Source organism: Myotis lucifugus, unplaced genomic scaffold (assembly GCF_000147115.1).
Source record: "Myotis lucifugus unplaced genomic scaffold, Myoluc2.0 scaffold_88, whole genome shotgun sequence".
Lineage (NCBI taxonomy): Eukaryota > Metazoa > Chordata > Mammalia > Chiroptera > Vespertilionidae > Myotis > Myotis lucifugus.
This window is the reverse complement of record NW_005871136.1, coordinates 3,713,587-3,729,856: the sequence shown is the minus strand read 5'-3', so window position 1 is coordinate 3,729,856 and position 16,270 is coordinate 3,713,587. Positions and strand designations below refer to the sequence as shown.

The 16,270-nt window shown below is 60.0% G+C and overlaps 1 protein-coding gene across 1 annotated transcript in view; it reads right to left on the bottom strand.

Moving 5' to 3' along the window:
• Window positions 1-16,270, bottom strand: part of VAC14 (Vac14, PIKFYVE complex component) — a 98,113-nt gene that overhangs the window by 41,219 nt on the left and 40,624 nt on the right. The window contains exon 13 of the mRNA XM_006091207.3: window positions 6,311-6,467. Within this exon, the coding sequence (XP_006091269.1) occupies window positions 6,311-6,467 (157 nt within the window). The remainder of the gene's footprint in view (window positions 1-6,310; window positions 6,468-16,270) is intronic.

The following is a 16,270-nucleotide window of genomic DNA, read 5'->3' as shown; positions in this document are numbered from 1 at the left end:
GCTCCGGGGTGGGGCCTGTTGCCCTTCAGGCTCCCACATGCCAGAGGGACTCTGGTCAGGGCCACTGCCCTCGAGGGGAGAAGCCTCTGCAGGAGCGAGCAGGAGCCCCTAAAGCTCAGGAGATCCCATCCCAACTGCAGACATGTCTGGGCAGGCAGGCCTGGGGGCGGGGGTGGGGAACACCTTCTGGGTGGGCTGGTCAAGGCTGGGCCCCTCGCAGTGCTCACCACGGGGTGGGCTGTGGGCCTCATCTCCCAGCCTCCGCCTCCCACCGGCCCAATGGCCACTTTTCCCACCTCCCTGGCCCTCAGGCCCTGTTGGCTGGAGGTGGAACTAAGAGCATGGCAGGCAGGGCTGCAGGCACAGGAGGAGGAGATGGGGTGGAAGAAAACAGACCCACTTCAGGCTCCCACCGGGCATGACAGGCCTCTCTCCTCTGAACTCAGGCCCGCCCGCTGCAGTCCCTGTGGGAGCTCACAGCGCCTCCCTCCACGGCCACTTCCCACTTCTGGCTCTTGCCCTCCGCACACTCTCCCCTGCGCTGAGGCTCTGCTGAGGACGAAGAGGCTTTTACTCAGGTGACGAGGACGGCGCCGTCTTCCGGGCCCAGAGGTGACGAGCAGCTGTCTGGCTGGGGCACAGGAAGAGGGGAAAGAGAACAACCTGCCCACGGGTCTTAGGAGCGAGGTGCCCTTCGGGGGGCTGAGGGGTTTCATTCCCTAATCCTGCCGAGGACCAGGCCTGCAGCCAAATGCCGCTCGCCTGGCCTTTCTGGTTTGGAGCGGCAGGCTCTGGCAGGAAGCGCACGTGACCGCCGCTGGCCCAGGGGCAGACAGATGCTGTCGGGAGCGCTCGGTACACAAAACCAGGCCGGTGGGGTGGGCGGCCAGGGAGCCAGCCCCGCAGATGTTGCTAAGTGAAACCTGATGTGGCGACATGAGAATCTGCACAACGGCTCACAAACAACCTTCCCTGGGATGTTTTGGATTGAGTTTTGTGGCTATGACGTGAAGGAGCCTCACATGTCAGGATAAAAATAGCTCTGGCCTCAATACACAACGCGAGTTACAGTTCAACAAAACCAGATGGGAAAACATTAGCCGCCCAGCCCAGGCCCAGCAGGGTCCTGCTTCACTCCCACCCTCCTGTCTCTCTCCCCCGGCCCCTCCAGTGGGAATGGATCCCCTGCCCTGAGAATGCGGGGAAGGGCCAGGGGACCCAGAGGAGACCCAGGTCCTGTCGCTAACTGGCAGGGCAGTCGCAGGAAGTGACACCTTCTCCAGGGTGGCGGGTCCTGTCTGTGAGCCTCACAGGGAGAAGGAGCTTAACGGTTCCTGGCACAGGAAGTGCTCGGAGGAGGGGGCTGTGGGATTGGGAGGCTGGTTTGGAATCAAGGGGGTCAAGTGGGGAGGGGCTGGCTTCCCTGGGAGAGAGGGAGGCCAAGGGCTCTTGTGAAACAGGGTCTCGGGGGTTGTGGAGCCTGTGGAATCCGGGGGCGAGCCCGGCTGAGGTCAGGGAGCCTTCTGTCCCAGGCAACCACCCAAATCCAGGAGGTTTCCAGCTGCCTGGTTCAGAGCGAGAGATAAGCTAATGGGCCCCAGCGGGGTCTGAGAGGAACCAGAAGCCGATATGGCAGTGGAGAGGGCTACACCAGGGGAGAGCTGCAGGGCTGTCGGAGCAAGCAGCTGGGGCCACGGGCGGTGCTGGAGAGAGGGAAGGGGGAAGGGCAGCAATGGGCCTGGGTAGGAGGGGGCCGGGCTCTCCATCTGGTGGCCAGTAAAGGCCTGGGCAGTGGTGCTAGGTGAGCCTCAGACCCAGATCTGGTGCCCCCGTTATAACGGCTCTGAAAGACGGCACTGACTGATGCGGGGTTCAGAGGTGAGTACTACAGACCCCTGCGGGCTGAGCTGGCGCTTCTCTAACTGTGGGGGGCACACAAGGCACCTGTGATCCTGATAAAATGCGATTCTGAGCCTAGGGTGGGCCCAAGTGTCCCCATTGCTGATGACCTTCCAGGCGACGCCGAGGCTGCACAGCCTGCACCTTGAGAAACCAGGGTCTAAGAGGTCACGGCCAGGAGGGAAACAGATGTGGCCCCCAGCACCATGCACAGAGCGACGGGTGGGAGGGCAGAGGCGGGAGGGGTCTGGCCCCGGTTCTCCTGAAAGCCCCACAGAGGAGAGCACCTGAGCTCCCATAACAAGGACCGAAGCAGAGGCGGCACTCACACGTATCTTAGCGCCTTCCACGCAAGAGCGCACAGAGCCCCCAACCACCCATCGCCCAAGTAACGGAGGAGGGGAGGTGGCACTGAGGCAGGACACTGCCCCAGGTCGCAGGGGGTGGGGTACAGATAGACTGTGAACCTAGGTCTCCCACCCCAGTGCCTGAACACAGTGTGTGGGAAGAAGGGCTTGTAAGGCCCTTGGGGGCTGGGACCCCGTCTGGTGTGGCTGCAGGAGATGGAGGAAGAAGCTCAAGAGGTCACCTGAGGCCAGAATGGAGTCCTGAAGTCACTGCGAAGAGGGCCACCCCCCCGAACTGTCAGATTGAGGGGTATTGTGACCCCATACCCACAGGAGACTGCCGGCCTGGCTACCACTGCTCGGCTCCTCCCTCGGGCGGTGGAAGAGTCCAGTGCTGGGCAAGGCTGGGGCTCACGGGGGCTCCTGTGCTGAGTGTGGGGTGAAGAGAGCAGGCCCTCAGGCTAGGCCCTGGGTCAGCACCCCTGCCCAGTAGCGGTGGTCTCTCTCAGCGAGGTCTGAGCTAGCTCACCTCGAGGTGCAGGAGCCGGCACGTGGGGAGAGCTCAGAACAGCGCCTGGTCCTCACGGGAGCTCCACATATTACAGTCACAGTTGTTATTGGGAAAAACGCCCAGGGATTGCTTTCTAGGTTTTTTCTAGAACTTCTTTCTGCTTTTGGCCACACCAGCCTGGGCTTATAAGGAACAAAACTGAATCAGAACATTCCATTTTTGTCCATGTTCTTAGAGCTGGGGTCATACTCCACCTTGGACCAGAGAGCCCTGATGTAAGCAGTTTCATCCCACCAAGAATGGGCCAGTGGCCAGGGGGAAGGACAGGGAAAACTGGGTTTTAGGGGTAAACATCAGTTCTGGGTTGACCTCTGGCCCGGATTGCCACACTGCTGCTGTGCTTGGCAGGCGGCTCCACTCCGCAGCTGGGATGTCCAAGCCCCAAGCCGGCCAGGAGGACGGTCCCAGAGCCGCCTGCTCCTGCCGCGCCTTCTGTGCAGGCTCAGGGTCAGGCCCTGGGTCGGCTTGAGGGGGCTCAGCATTTCCTCTTCTCAGAGCCTGCACAGCCTCGGCTGACGTCCCCCCGAGTAGAGATAGGCAGAGAAGGCACAGAAGTTGCCAAGTCACAGGAGACCAAGGTTGTCTTGTTTCATGTCACCAAATCAGTCTCGGGAGACAGGGAAACTGTCCCTCCACTGGCTCCCTCCCGACTGCGCCCGAGGAGGCCCTCTTCCCAGCCGGGGCCTCTGCAAAGGTCAGGAATGAAGGGGGCGCGCGAGAAGCGACACCACGGCCTCAGCCCCCACAGCTCCGCACGGGAGGGAGATGTTTACACTGGGACGGGCGGGAGGAAAATCCCGCGTGGGCAGCTCTGCCTGCGGCCCTGGGGACCGCTGCTGCACATTTAGGCCAACACAGCGCCGCCCAGGCGTGGGATGGGCCCCGCTTCCCCACCACTGCGCTCAATCTGCACCATTTGAGTTTCTGGACCCAACACACAGGCGGGCCATTCGATTCCCCAGGAACACCACTGACTTCATCTTTGCTAGGTTCCCTGCCTCCTTGGCTTTCCAGAAAGTTCCTTTATGGGGTGGGATGATCTACCCTAAAGGGACGTAGCACTGCAGTCTGCGAGTTCTCAGAGCTGTGCCCTGGAGAGCCAGAGGAAAGCAGAATCCAAACAGGAGAGGGTCTGGCCCTGGGGCCACTGTCCCCGGGCTCAGCCAGATGGGAGCAGAATGACCCCCTTGCTCGCGTGCCTTAAACGCACCGCCACAAAGAGCAGCCTGCAGAGGGACCAGTGCTTTCCGACCCAACAGCCGCCCGCAACGAGGGCCTGCTGTGTGCCCTCCCTAAGGTGGCTGCGGCCCGGCTCTGGCTTCCCATGCTCTTCTATTACTGCTGTGAACTTGACCTTTTAAAATCACGGACCCATTTGAAAATCTCGTGCCAGCTGTGGACGCACATGCAGGGGTGGTCCCCCCTCCTAGAAGTGCACACGAGTCTCAGGCTGAGAGCGTGTGGCCCTCGGTGCTGTGACCCCTCGAAGCAAGAAGCACTGTTGGCTGCAGCACTTCCTTGGTGTTCTTCCCAGGACGGAATTTCTTCCCGTCTGGCACACTTGGTTTGTCTATGCATCCGGTGAGTCCCTGGCTGATGTGAGCCTGTCCTACAGCCTTGATGAGATTACTGCCTGAGACTCGACAGTGGCCGACCCATCTTGGTGGGGACAGGAGCTGGGATTGAGCGCTTTGCCATCCAAGTGCCCCCAGCCCTTGTTCCCTAGCGGCTGGAAGGACTTGCTCTCACAGGGCCTCTCCTGCGGTTCCCTGGGTCAGGCCCTATGGCTCCAGAGTGACCTGGGCCACTCACAGCCATTTTTCTGGCCCATCCCTCCACCAGCAAGTAAGCGTTTCAGTCATGATGAGCTCTGTGAGCAGACCCTGGGGTTCAGGCCGGGGTGCAGGGCTCCGGTGGCACTTCTCTGTGCCAGGGAGGAAGAGAAAAGCCACCTGTAGGTGGAGCACAGTCGTGGGAGGTCAAGGTGTCCATCCTGCCTGGGGCTGTGCTGCCTCAGCTTTTCGCTTCTCCCACTAGGGAGAGCGGATGCTCGACAAGGGGTAGAGGCCTGCCTGGGCCCTCTGCGCTTTCTCCTGGTAGTCAGGTATCACTGCCACCCTGTCCCAGCCCCCCAGGACTGCCCTCTTCGAGGAGGAGCCTGCTGCTCCTCGCTCTCTCATGGAGGACCCTACCCCCACACTCAACCTGTGGCATTCCTGCTCTGGTCCTGGGGACTTCAGGTTGACCCTCAAGTGTTGACTTGGGGACACAGGATGAAGAGCGGAGTCCTAGGCTGTGGGACAGAGGGTGGGAACCTCAGCACGGGCCCCGAGTCAGGATGTGGGTGCCTCCCTGACTATGGCCTCTGACTGCCCAGAGGAAACCTGCTCGTTGGCAAGGAAACCCCTGCATCCTGGGGAAACAAGAAGGAAGCCGGGCTACCATAGCCCCTCACTCCTTCCTTACTTTAGCAGGAATAGCTGGGACTTGGGACCAGCTGCAGGCGGAGCGTGTGCAGCGGTGGCGGCCTAGAGCCTGGGGTCCTATGGACACCCTGCTGCAAGGGCAGGGGTGGGGCTTGACGCCGAGTGTCACCGGGAGACCCTTTCATGCACGGCCTCTGTGATGACCTCGCAGCCCGGCGCAGGCAGGCCTGCAGGTGCTCTAGGTGTCCTGGGCCCAGCCTGGTGGGGCTGCAGGAGGGGAGCTGCCGCTGATGGGCCCCAAATGTATTTGACACTTGGCTTCTGCATCAGAGGAGGGACTGTCTAGGACCTGGTGCCTGGTGGCAAGAGCCACTCAGGGGACAGAGACACCTAGGCAAACACCCAAGGCCCGCTGGGTGCTTTCCCACTGACTCGCACCCCTGGGCACGTTCCAGGACGGTGTCGTTGGAGGGAACTGGTGTCTGCCTGGGAGGGAGGTGCTGGGAGGAGCCCTGGCCTGGGAGAAGGGCCACCTGACGTCTGGAAGGAGCTCCGAGGGGGAGCACCAGGAACGCCACGCCACCTTCATGGCCAAGCACTCCCGGAAACATGCTGTTTGAATTATACTGTCTCTTGCCTGGGCTGCCTGCCATGTTGAGAGCTATTTTTAGCCTCTCAGGGAGGAAGGAAATGGCTGCCTAGTCTCCCACCTGTGAGCCCCGACTCCAAAGCCCCTTGGTTCCTGACCAGGGAGATGCCGCCCCAGGGAGAGGCGATCGGCTGACTCAGATGGTTTTACATTAAGCCAATGGCTCCACGGGTGAAAGGTGCAGGAAGGTGAGGAAAAGGGACCAAGCGTCTCTTACAGGGGCTGCAGTGTGAGCCAGGAGGCGGCAGCATGGCCAGGTCCCCCTGCCTCCTGGACAATGGCCGTCACTGACCCTCACACCCTGGCAGAACTCCAAGGCTCGAGAGGGACAGCCCCGAGGATGGCCCCAGTCCAGGATGAGACCGAGCACCAGTGTTCCTAGTGTCCCCAAGGCTGGAAGCATCAGGGGAAGACTTACTGGGAGTGGTCAGCAGGCCGGTCCTGCCAGGGGTGGGCACCTGAAGTTTGGAGTAGCTGGCCTGGAGGTCAGGGCCGTCGAGGGGGCCTGGGTCCTCTGTCTGGCCTGCAGGGGAGGAAGCGATTTCTGCCAACACCTCCAGATCCTTCAGGATAACCTGGGGAGAAAAGCAGAGGATGAGGGACAAGGACCTCACAGGCAGCTGTGGCTAGAGACAGAGCCTCCTCCAGGAGGCGGGGAGGGGTCTGCAGAGGGCAACAGGCTGGTGAGAGTGGCCAAGACTATGGCTGTAACGGAGCCCAAAACGTTCTACAAAGGCCTGAGCTGAAGGGAACACAGGCAGTGGACAGGAGCGACTGGAGGAGGGAAGCTGGGATCTGAGGCCTGGAAGTCAGCTTTCCCATGACCACTCCTCTCTGGTCCCTGGCGTGGGGACGAGAGGGGACCCCAGGGGATGCGGGACTCAGGCACCAGGGCAGCCTGTGCAATACACATCTCAGGGCTCCTGGGCTGCCTATGCCCGACGATGACCCAGCAGTGCCCTCACGGCCACACTCCTGGGGGTGGCAGCCATGGCCCAGCCCAGCATCAGGTCACAGGACAAATCCTTCTGCAGAGGCGACACCAGGCCCTGGCAGATCCCAGAGGACCCTGCACATTTGGGGTGTGACTCTGGGCTCCAGGACGGAAGACTTCCTAACGTGTTCAGTTCTCACTGCCTCTGCACATACACAGAAGCTAGTGGAGCAAGGCCCCTGAACCTGACCCTGCCTGCCACGCTCTTCCAAGGAAGGCACAGAGGTGAGTGTAGAGAACAGTCCCCACTGTGCGCTCAAGTCAGGGCTGTGTCACATGGTCCCCGGGGCTGCCCTACAATCCAGAGGTCTCTGGACCAGTGGAAACGACACAGAGCTCTGGGCGGGCCCGGGTACCACGGGCGGCCAGGCCAGCCGGGGGAATGTGGTGACTACAGTCAAGGTCAAGCTGCTCTAGGCTCTCTGTGGGATGATGAAAACGTTCACACGTTAGACTGTGGTGCTGGTGATATAACCTTATCAATATACTAAATAAAAAAAATACTAGATAAGTGAAACCACTGAATCCTGTATTTTAAAAGGGAGAATTTTACCTCAAAAGAAAAAAAAAGCCACTAACCTCTCCCAGTTTGAAAGCAGTTCCTGTCTCACAGCAACTAATGTGCCAGCACCCCATCTTCCCCTGCCCCCGCGGTCACTTTTCCCAGGGTCCTCTCTGCAGCCTGGCCGTGCAGTTGAGCCCCGTACCCGCTGCCCATTCTGGCCCCCAGTGTTCTCCCAGCAGCCTGGTGTGTTCGGCACAAAACCTCCCTGAGAGACAGTAACTTCACTCCCCGCCCTGCCGCACGCCAGCCTCACCAGGTGGAACATGGCATCCCAGCTGTCCCTCCCCTGTGTGCTGTGCTGGGTGTTGGGGCTGCAGGTGAGTCAGGCCCGCCCCAGCCCAGGGCCTGCAGGCAGCCTGTACCCCTGCCCTTCTGTACATTTGGACGTCTGACTGTTGGGCCTGCAGAGAACGCATCTGCGCTGGCTGAGAAGTGTGGCCGCTAAGCAGTCCAGACGGATGGCAGGAGCAAGGGCTGCCTGGCGCTCAGGCCAAGAGCCGGGGTCAGATTAGGTCCAGAAGCAGCAAGGCCCAGGCCTCTGCTGCCATCGAGGGAGGCTCCCAGAGGGCTTTCTGCTCCAACAGTGGCAGGAAGGATGCAGAGGGTGAGATGTGGGAACAGACAGCAGAGCAGTGAGTGCGGCGCCGAGCGACAGAGCAGCCCGAGCCCCACCTCGGTGGATGTGCACTCAGACGCTCGACTGTCCAAGCAAGTCGCTGTGTCAACGTCAGGGAGGCGAAAGGAGACCAGGGAGTCAGGTTGGGGGAGTGACTTGTCCAAAATCAAACAGTGAGGCAAGAAGCAGGCCAACTGTGCCTCAAAGAGTGAAATACAGGGTTACTCCCAACGGGGCTGAAAACATGTCCACACACAAGCTTCCATAGGAACGCTCACAGGTCAGCACCCATCACAGCCGGAAAGCGGAAACCACCCCAGCGTCCCTCGACTGATACCCCGATATCCACGCCAGGGAACGCTATCTGGCGATATTAAGGAATGAAGTTCTGATACACCCCCAGCACGGATGAACCTCAAAAACTTCTGCTGAGTGAGAGAAGCCAGATGTGCAAGTCACATCCTGTACGATGATTCCATTTATGTGAAATGTCCAGAACAGGCGAATCCACAGAGACAGAAAGGAGATTAGACGTTGCCAGAGGCTGGAGGAGGGAGACACAGGGAGTGACTGCTAATGGGTACAGGGTTCCTTTTTGGGGTGATGAACATGTTCTAGAATTAGATAGTGGTGATGGTTGCACAACTTCATTGGCAAAGTATACTCATGCAGTGTACAATGCTGGGCTGCATACTTTAAAAGGGTGATTTTATGGTATGTGGATTCTATCTCAAAAAACACCCCAAGTCAAAATCCCAAATAGACACCCTGATTCCCAATCCAGTGGTACTTGTTGAGCAATCTGCTCTTGCTGTGCCCATGTATTGAGGGGGGAACCCTCACTGACCCCCCATGATCTCACACCTGGTTCAGACTCACAGGAGGGCCGAGGGGGTCGAGGGGCAACCTCTGTGTCCTTATATTTCCTGGCACCTGCCAGCTCCACTGCACCCCTCATGCCGCTCACTCCACCTCTCAGGCCATTGGTGCAGGTGCACAGGGCACTCAGCCTCCAGGCAGCAAACTCAGCCGTCAAATGCAGCAAGTGAGCAAGTCCTGGCGTAGGGATGGGGCTGGGACAGCGGGGCACACATGAGGGCTGCAGACCTTACTTCCCCACCAGAGGATCTGCATCGTGTGTCTCTGTACCACCTCCTTCTGCCCCACTGGGGAGTGCAGCCAGCAACGCTGCATATTTTACACTGTGAATTCTCTTATTTTAGGAAGTTTAACACCAAATGGCAAATGAATGCAAATTACACTTCAATTGCACAATTAAAGCCGGAAATATTATCTACAGGTTCCTGCAGCAATCCCAGCCACTCCCTTGTGCTTACATATCAAAAAATTTATCTCTGGTCCCCAGACAGCCCAGCTTGGGGCCACACCACATGTAGTGGTGTCACACACACACACACACACACACACACACACACACACACACTGCCCTTTCAGTCCCCCAGCTTCCTACAGGCAAGGAGGGGAAGGAGCTGTCAAACGGAGGGCAAGGAATGCCTTGAGGAGGGGAGCTGGGTGCCTCTCTGGGGCTGCAGGGTGGCTCTCTGACAGCCAGGATCACTGGCCCTCCCCCAGCTGACTGGCAAACCCCACTCAGCCCAGGGGCTGAACTTGATGCTTCAGACCCACACTTCTGAGGCCAAGGCCAAGGCTCTGCCTCAGCAGCCAGGAGGCCCCTAGGGAGGCAAGGCCTTGGGAGGCGATGCCAACAGGGGCCCTGGGACTGGGCAACAGAGGGACAACCCTCCAGCTGGATGTGGCTGAGTCTGTGTGTCCAGCCAGGGATTTGGTGCTCCACCCCCTGCGGATCCCACAGGAAGCTCTAGGACAAGGACAGGGTGACCCTCAGCAGCCATGCTAACGAGGCACCTGCTTACTGCCTGGGAGAAAGGCCCTGGGCTATAGACGGCTGCTCGGCCTCCAGAAACCAAGCTGGCCCTCCTTCCCGAGCAGCGGCTGGGCCCATGCCTGCCTGGCCTGTAATCCTGGCTCCGAGAACGGGAAAGGCTCAAGCAGGAGGAAGCCACGCCAATTAGTATGCGCTACACAGCTTTTTGCAAAATGAATATAAAACACTTGTGCTTTCTTTTTGTGTGAGAGAAAGAAGTGGGGTGGGGGAGGGGGAAGAGGGAGGGAGGAAGGTTACAAGAAAGCAATATTCTGCAGGAACAGGAGCGCCTGCCATTACCATGGCAACAGGCGGGGGCCGGGGGCTGGGGAAGGCACATCAGCTGGTCCCTCATCCTGGAGGGGAGTGAAAGGGTCAGTGGCAACTGGGTGTGCAAAACATCTGACAAAGCAACTCTGAGGGGAAGGCCGCGGGGGAGGTGGTGAGGGGTTCATACCTGCTAGGGCTTGGGGAGCAAAAACGAGGGAGCCAGGCCATTCCCGGGAAAGCCCTTCCTTGTAGGAGGTGACCTGACGTCAGCAAAGGGCACCTTCCAGTGAGAGAGGGGTCATCCGGATGGAGCCCCTGCAGGCTGTCACCTGCTGCGTCCAGCACGCCAGGGACAGTCTCTGGGACAGTGGCTGTTGCCTTTCCTTCTCTTGATGGTCCGCCCAGGCACTCCCTGTCCCAGCACCTTGTCCACAGACCAGCCCTGGAAAACCCCTCGTGGTGGGAGGTCCCTTCTCCGTCCCCTAGGTGCTGCCTGCTCCTTCACGATGTAGGAACGGCTGGAGACCTAGAGTGTGCACGGCCAGGTCCCTAGGCTGGGAGGCCCATCCTCGCCTCCCACGAGGTCTCTGGGAGAAGCCCCAGGATGAGGCATCGGCAGATGCTGGATAAATACTTGCTGACCTGCAGTGCCAGGCAGGAGATGGAAGATGTTCTGCCAAGGGGATGGTCGGAGAGGCCGCCCACTTCACGCTACTCACTTATCTCTAAGAAACTTCTGTCTAAAGTTTGGCTATGCCACTGGCCAGCTGATATGCCCCAGATGTCCCCTGGCTCAGCCTTCCAGCCCTGTGAGGAGCGAAGGAAATCCCCAAGCCGGGCCCTCTCCAGTCCCGGCCAGGAGGAAGCTGCGACAGTGCTTCCAAGGGACACACTAGACTAGGTGCTGGCAGGAGAGGTGAGTTCAGGCTAAACTGCTGCTTCTTCCCAGAGCAGTGGGCGCAGAGCCTGAGATCTGGGTCAGGCCGGGCCGCTCCTGAATCTTGGAAGCGGAGCCGGGAGTAAGGGCAGAGGCACAGAAGCTGTGGGGCCTCTAATCCCTTCCTCTCTCTCTCTTCTTTTTCATTTTTAATAAACTGAAATCCTTCCCTAGTCCTGTGCCATATATGCAAAAATATGCAAAAGGCCTGCACCTAAATCTTACTGCTAAGTTCTACTAACAGTAGATAACAGTGTGGGTTCTGGGAGCTTAAAACATTCCACCCGCCATCCCGGAGGGTAGAGAAGAGAAAGGCCGGCCTGGGGCAAGACAACTTGGAGCTCGTTTCCTGACCCCCAACTCCCCTTCCCTCCCACCCCCAGGGTCTCCTTCCCGCTGATGCCAATCACTGCTCCCAGGGTTATGGTTCTCCCCAGGAGCCAGGCAGGGATGGGGAAGGGCCCGCTGTGCCCAGGGCAGCACCAGAGCAGCGCAGGCACCGCTACGGCTCGGTTACCAGGCGATGAGCCGAGGGGCCAGCTGTCTCCAGGGCATCGGTCCATGGCAACCAGGAGAACAGCACAGCTCCCTGGTGTCCTGCCTGCCTCCAGGTCTCTGCTTAACCCCAGGCACTTGCTCCACGGAGCCCCGGCCGGCCAAGGAGGCAGGCTCTTCTCTGGCCCAGCTTCTTGTCTGCTCGGCATGGCCAGGTCCCAGCAGGAGGGCCCAAGGGAGTGGGGCAGACCGAGTGGGGTCAGCTCCCCACCCTCCCCACCTCCTAGTTGTTCACTTTCTCATGTCTGTGAGTGCCTGCGAGGTGCTGGACACAGCCTGTCTGTCCCCAGAGTGAGAGGAGGCTAAGAGAGTGCACAGGGGACTTCCGACACATGCGCAGGAAGAGTGGGGGGTGTGCATGACAAACACGGTTTCATGGAACATCGGAGCTGAGCTTTTGACAAGTTACTTCACTTCTCTGAGCCCCAGTCTCCTCTTGGGTAAAGTGGGGAACACAACAGGGATGAACCAGGACCACGCACATTCAGTGAAGCCCGGCACAGGGGCTGGTGTGGAGGAAGCGAGCGTTGGGGGGCAGCTCTTCCTGTGAGCAGTGGGGAGACGCCCTCATCTCAGCCACTCTGGGCTCTGTGAGCTGCCAGCAGGACGCTGTCAGGGAAATTCAGCTGACTCAGCTGTGGCCATCTCCAGAGGGGAAAACAACTGACTACATCTTGGGAGAAATGTTGGTTTCTGAAGATGCCACAAACACTGAGTAGGGCGCAGGGTGGAATCAGGCCTGGCCTGGTCGCCCTGAGGCCTGTGGAGGGAGGGCATCAGGGCTGCGAGCAGGGGCAGGGCCCACAGTCCCCCAGTAGGATCCTAACACTGGTCCCTCCTGGCGGTTGCCCACCGAGATGTGCATGGGAACCACCGGGAGCCTGTGGAAAGTGCCAGCGCCCAGCAGCAGGCCCACCTGAGGGAAGTCAGGAGGTCTGGGCTGAGGCCCGAGCAGCTGGATTTTCAAAAGCTCCAGGGACTCTGCCGGCAGCCCTGGTTGGGTGGCTCCGCTGTGGGGCGCCTGCCCAGCTCCCCTTCATGGACTCGCTCTTGTGCCGATGGGAAAGAAGCCTCTCTTCCCAGCCTCCTCAGTCCCCTCTGTTCATCAGGAGCCGGGGGCCGGGCACCAGGCTCCCCCAGCACAACCCACTTCCGCCAGTTGCTGTGCTGGCTCTGGTCCTTACTTGCTCATCACTGGAAGGAATCCAGACAGAATAACACTAAAACACACCCGGCACACAAACCCGCCGCCCCCGGAGTGGATGCTGCCAGGCCAACTGCAATGATTGTGGGGCCCCCTTTCCTTGAGGGTGGCTGAGGTGGGGCACCGAAAACGCCAAGTGCAGACACGCGGAAGAAAGAGCGAGCAGAGGCCCTCTCGCCAGGCCCGATTCTGGGACAGTTACCCTGCTGGTCTCTCCTCCCTGCCAAGGGCTCTTAGTCCTCCTAGGACCCCTAGCGGTGACTGCCAGTGCCTCTGCTGGCTGTGGGGGCCTGGTGTCTCTGGGGCCTGTGACTGGGGTCCCATTCTCTTCCTTGCCACAGGACAGAGTGGGACCCCAGTCCCACAGGTCAGCCACAGGGAGAACTGAGTGACAAGAGCTCCGTGTCTCTGGTAGGACCCCAGGGGGTGCAGCAGCAACGGGTCCATGCCTCTCTTGTTTGGGGTTTGGGATGGCCCTGTTGGGCCCAACTCGTTCCCCACCTTGGCGGGTGGGGGGGTGGGGGTGGGGGCGCACTGGCAAGAGGAACCGAGTTCTGGGCCCTGACATCTACCCTCGGCTCTCTGGGCTGGCATCTGACCCAGTCATGCCATCTGACGGGAAAGAAATCTTCGGAATTGAGGGGTTGTTTTGGTTTGTTCTGGAGAGTGGATGGAATGAAAATGGGAGTGGAATAAAAACCGAGGCAAGGATATGAGAAGGAAAACAAGCCCCATTCTTCCGGAAGACTGTCCACTTTTGAGCAGACCGCATTAGTATTCCGGGGAGCGGGGTCAGGACCACACAGAGCTGGAGCTGGATGGGACTGACACAATCCAGTCCAACTGAATTTTAGGGAAGAAAACTGAGGTGAGGAGACACCATGGACTTGCTGGTCCACAGAGCGGGGCAGCGTGGACCAGAGGCCCGCCCTCCTGTTCCCCACGGGCACTTTCCACACCGCCCCTCCGCGTCCCGGCCACTGGCCCACTCCTGGATGGGACTGGTGGGAGCTGGGGGCCCTGGGTCAGCGCATAGCCCGGGGCAGCCTCCGGGCAGGTCACAGTCAACTGCTCAGAGAGAAGGTGCGACCAGACTGTCGCTCTGTCAAGGACAAAGTGAGACCCGCACAGTGGGAGGGGCGGCCTGGATAAAGCAGTGCCCCCACCCGCTGGGCCACGGCTCTGCAGTGAGGGCACACCCTGCGTGGGGTTTTAGATGTTCTGGAATCAGACAGACACGACTGCCAATTCTGGCTCCTGGCGGTGTGACCTTGGCAAGCTCCCTCCTCACGCCTGCATTTCCTTTATGTCACACTGGGGAAAATTAAACCCACTCCAGGACTGCCGCAGGCTCGTTAAGACACTGGATGCAATGCCCCCGAACAGCACAGCCGCCTCATAAACTTGGGTTTTCGCCCTCTGCTTGTCTCAGTCTCCTCCCACGGACACGTGGGGTCCCACCACGGTACCCACCATGGTTTCCGAATGGAGCCAGCAGTGGGGGTCCTGGGCGGGCTGTCACCGGCTCTCAAAGCTGCCCTCCAGTGCAGGGGCCTCGAATGAAGTGGAGCCCTCATTTCTGGGGCGGACACGGAGGGATGGCCGAGTTCCAACAGCAGCCCTCCCTCGGGGACAGGAGAGCACAGCCCAGTCACCAGGAACCTGGGCCAGGAGAAGAACGTTTGGGGACTCAGAGCCTTCCCAGCCTTCCTCACAGCGCAGCGCTCAGGTTTGGGGCCTCTCCCGGTGGGAGCCCACGCAGGAGTCCCTGCTGTCACTCACTAAATCCCGTTAGCGAGAGATGAGTCCCTGGCCCAGCTGACCAACACAGCAGACCGAAGTGACAGGGCTCCTTAGGAGAAGGGAAGTCAAGGGACATGATGGGACCACAGGGCTCTGCTCCCCGAGACAGGGAGCCAAAAGCAGTGGCCCAGCCTGCCCTGGGGGCTGTGCCCAGCTGCCAGTCAGGGTGGCAGAGTGAGCAGTGTTGTCACAGCACAGCGCCAGCCACCCTGCTGGCCACCTGTGTCTCTGTCTGGCCCTGGGGAGTTTTCCTGTTTTGAGAAGGTTTGAGAAGCTCTTCAGTTCCACTCCACTTCTCCCGGGACCTGGACCATGAAAACAGATGAAGTCCTTTCCCGCTCCCCCAAAGCCGTCCTCAAATCCAGCCCTGCCTATTCCCTGCAGCCCCCCGCGGGTGAGGTGAGTGCCTGAGCAGAGTGGGTTAATGGGCTAAGTTTTACCCCGAAGAGCAGAGCTGATGGCCTCTCTCCTCTCAGGATTCAGCCAGGGCTGAATGAGATGTTCCATGGGGCTGAGGACAGGGAAGGCCCCAGGCCCGCCCTGGACAGGCCACATCACTCTTGCTGAGGTGTACATAGTCCTTTGTTAGGTGCCTCAAATCACTCTTTAGACCTACCCCTAACCCGGCCTCCTAAGCCATGGCTGCACCCGGCCTCCTAAGCCATGGCTGCACCTACCCTCTTAAGTCATGGCTGCACCCGGCCTCCTAAGCCATGGCTGCACCCGGCCTCCTAAGTCATGGCTGCACCCCGGCCTCCTAAGTCATGGCTGCACCCGGGCCTCCTAAGCCATGGCTGCACCCGGCCTCCTAAGCCATGGCTGCACCCGGCCTCCTAAGTCATGATTGCACCCGGCCTCCTAAGTCATGGCTGCACCCGGCCTCCTAAGTCATGGCTGCACCCCGGCCTCCTAAGTCATGGCTGCACCTACCCTCCTAAGTCATGGCTGCACCCGGCCTCCTAAGTCATGGCTGCACCCCGGCCTCCTAAGCCATGGCTGCACCCCGGCCTCCTAAGTCATGGCTGCACCTACCCTCCTAAGCCATGGCTGCACCTGGCCTCCTAAGCCATGGCTGCACCTACCCTCTTAAGTCATGGCTGCACCCGGCCTCCTAAGTCATGGCTGCACCTACCCTCCTAAGCCATGGCTGCACCCCGGCCTCCTAAGTCATGGCTGCACCCCGGCCTCCTAAGCCATGGCTGCACCCGGCCTCCTACCGTACGTGGCTGCACCCAGCCTCCTAAGTCATGGCTGCACCCGGCCCTCCTAAATCATGGGTACACCCGGGCCTCCTAAGCCATGGCTGCACCCGGCCCTCCAAAGTCATGGCTGCGCCCGGGCCTCCTAAGACATGGTGCACCCGGGCCTCCTAATCCATGGCTGCACCCCGGCCTCAAAGTAATGCTGCACCCGTGCTCCTAAGCCATGGTTGCACCCTGCCTCCTAAATATGGTGCATCCTCGCCTCCAAAGCCATGAATGGACCCAGGCTTCTAATCATGGCTGCACCGCGGCCTCCTATATTGATG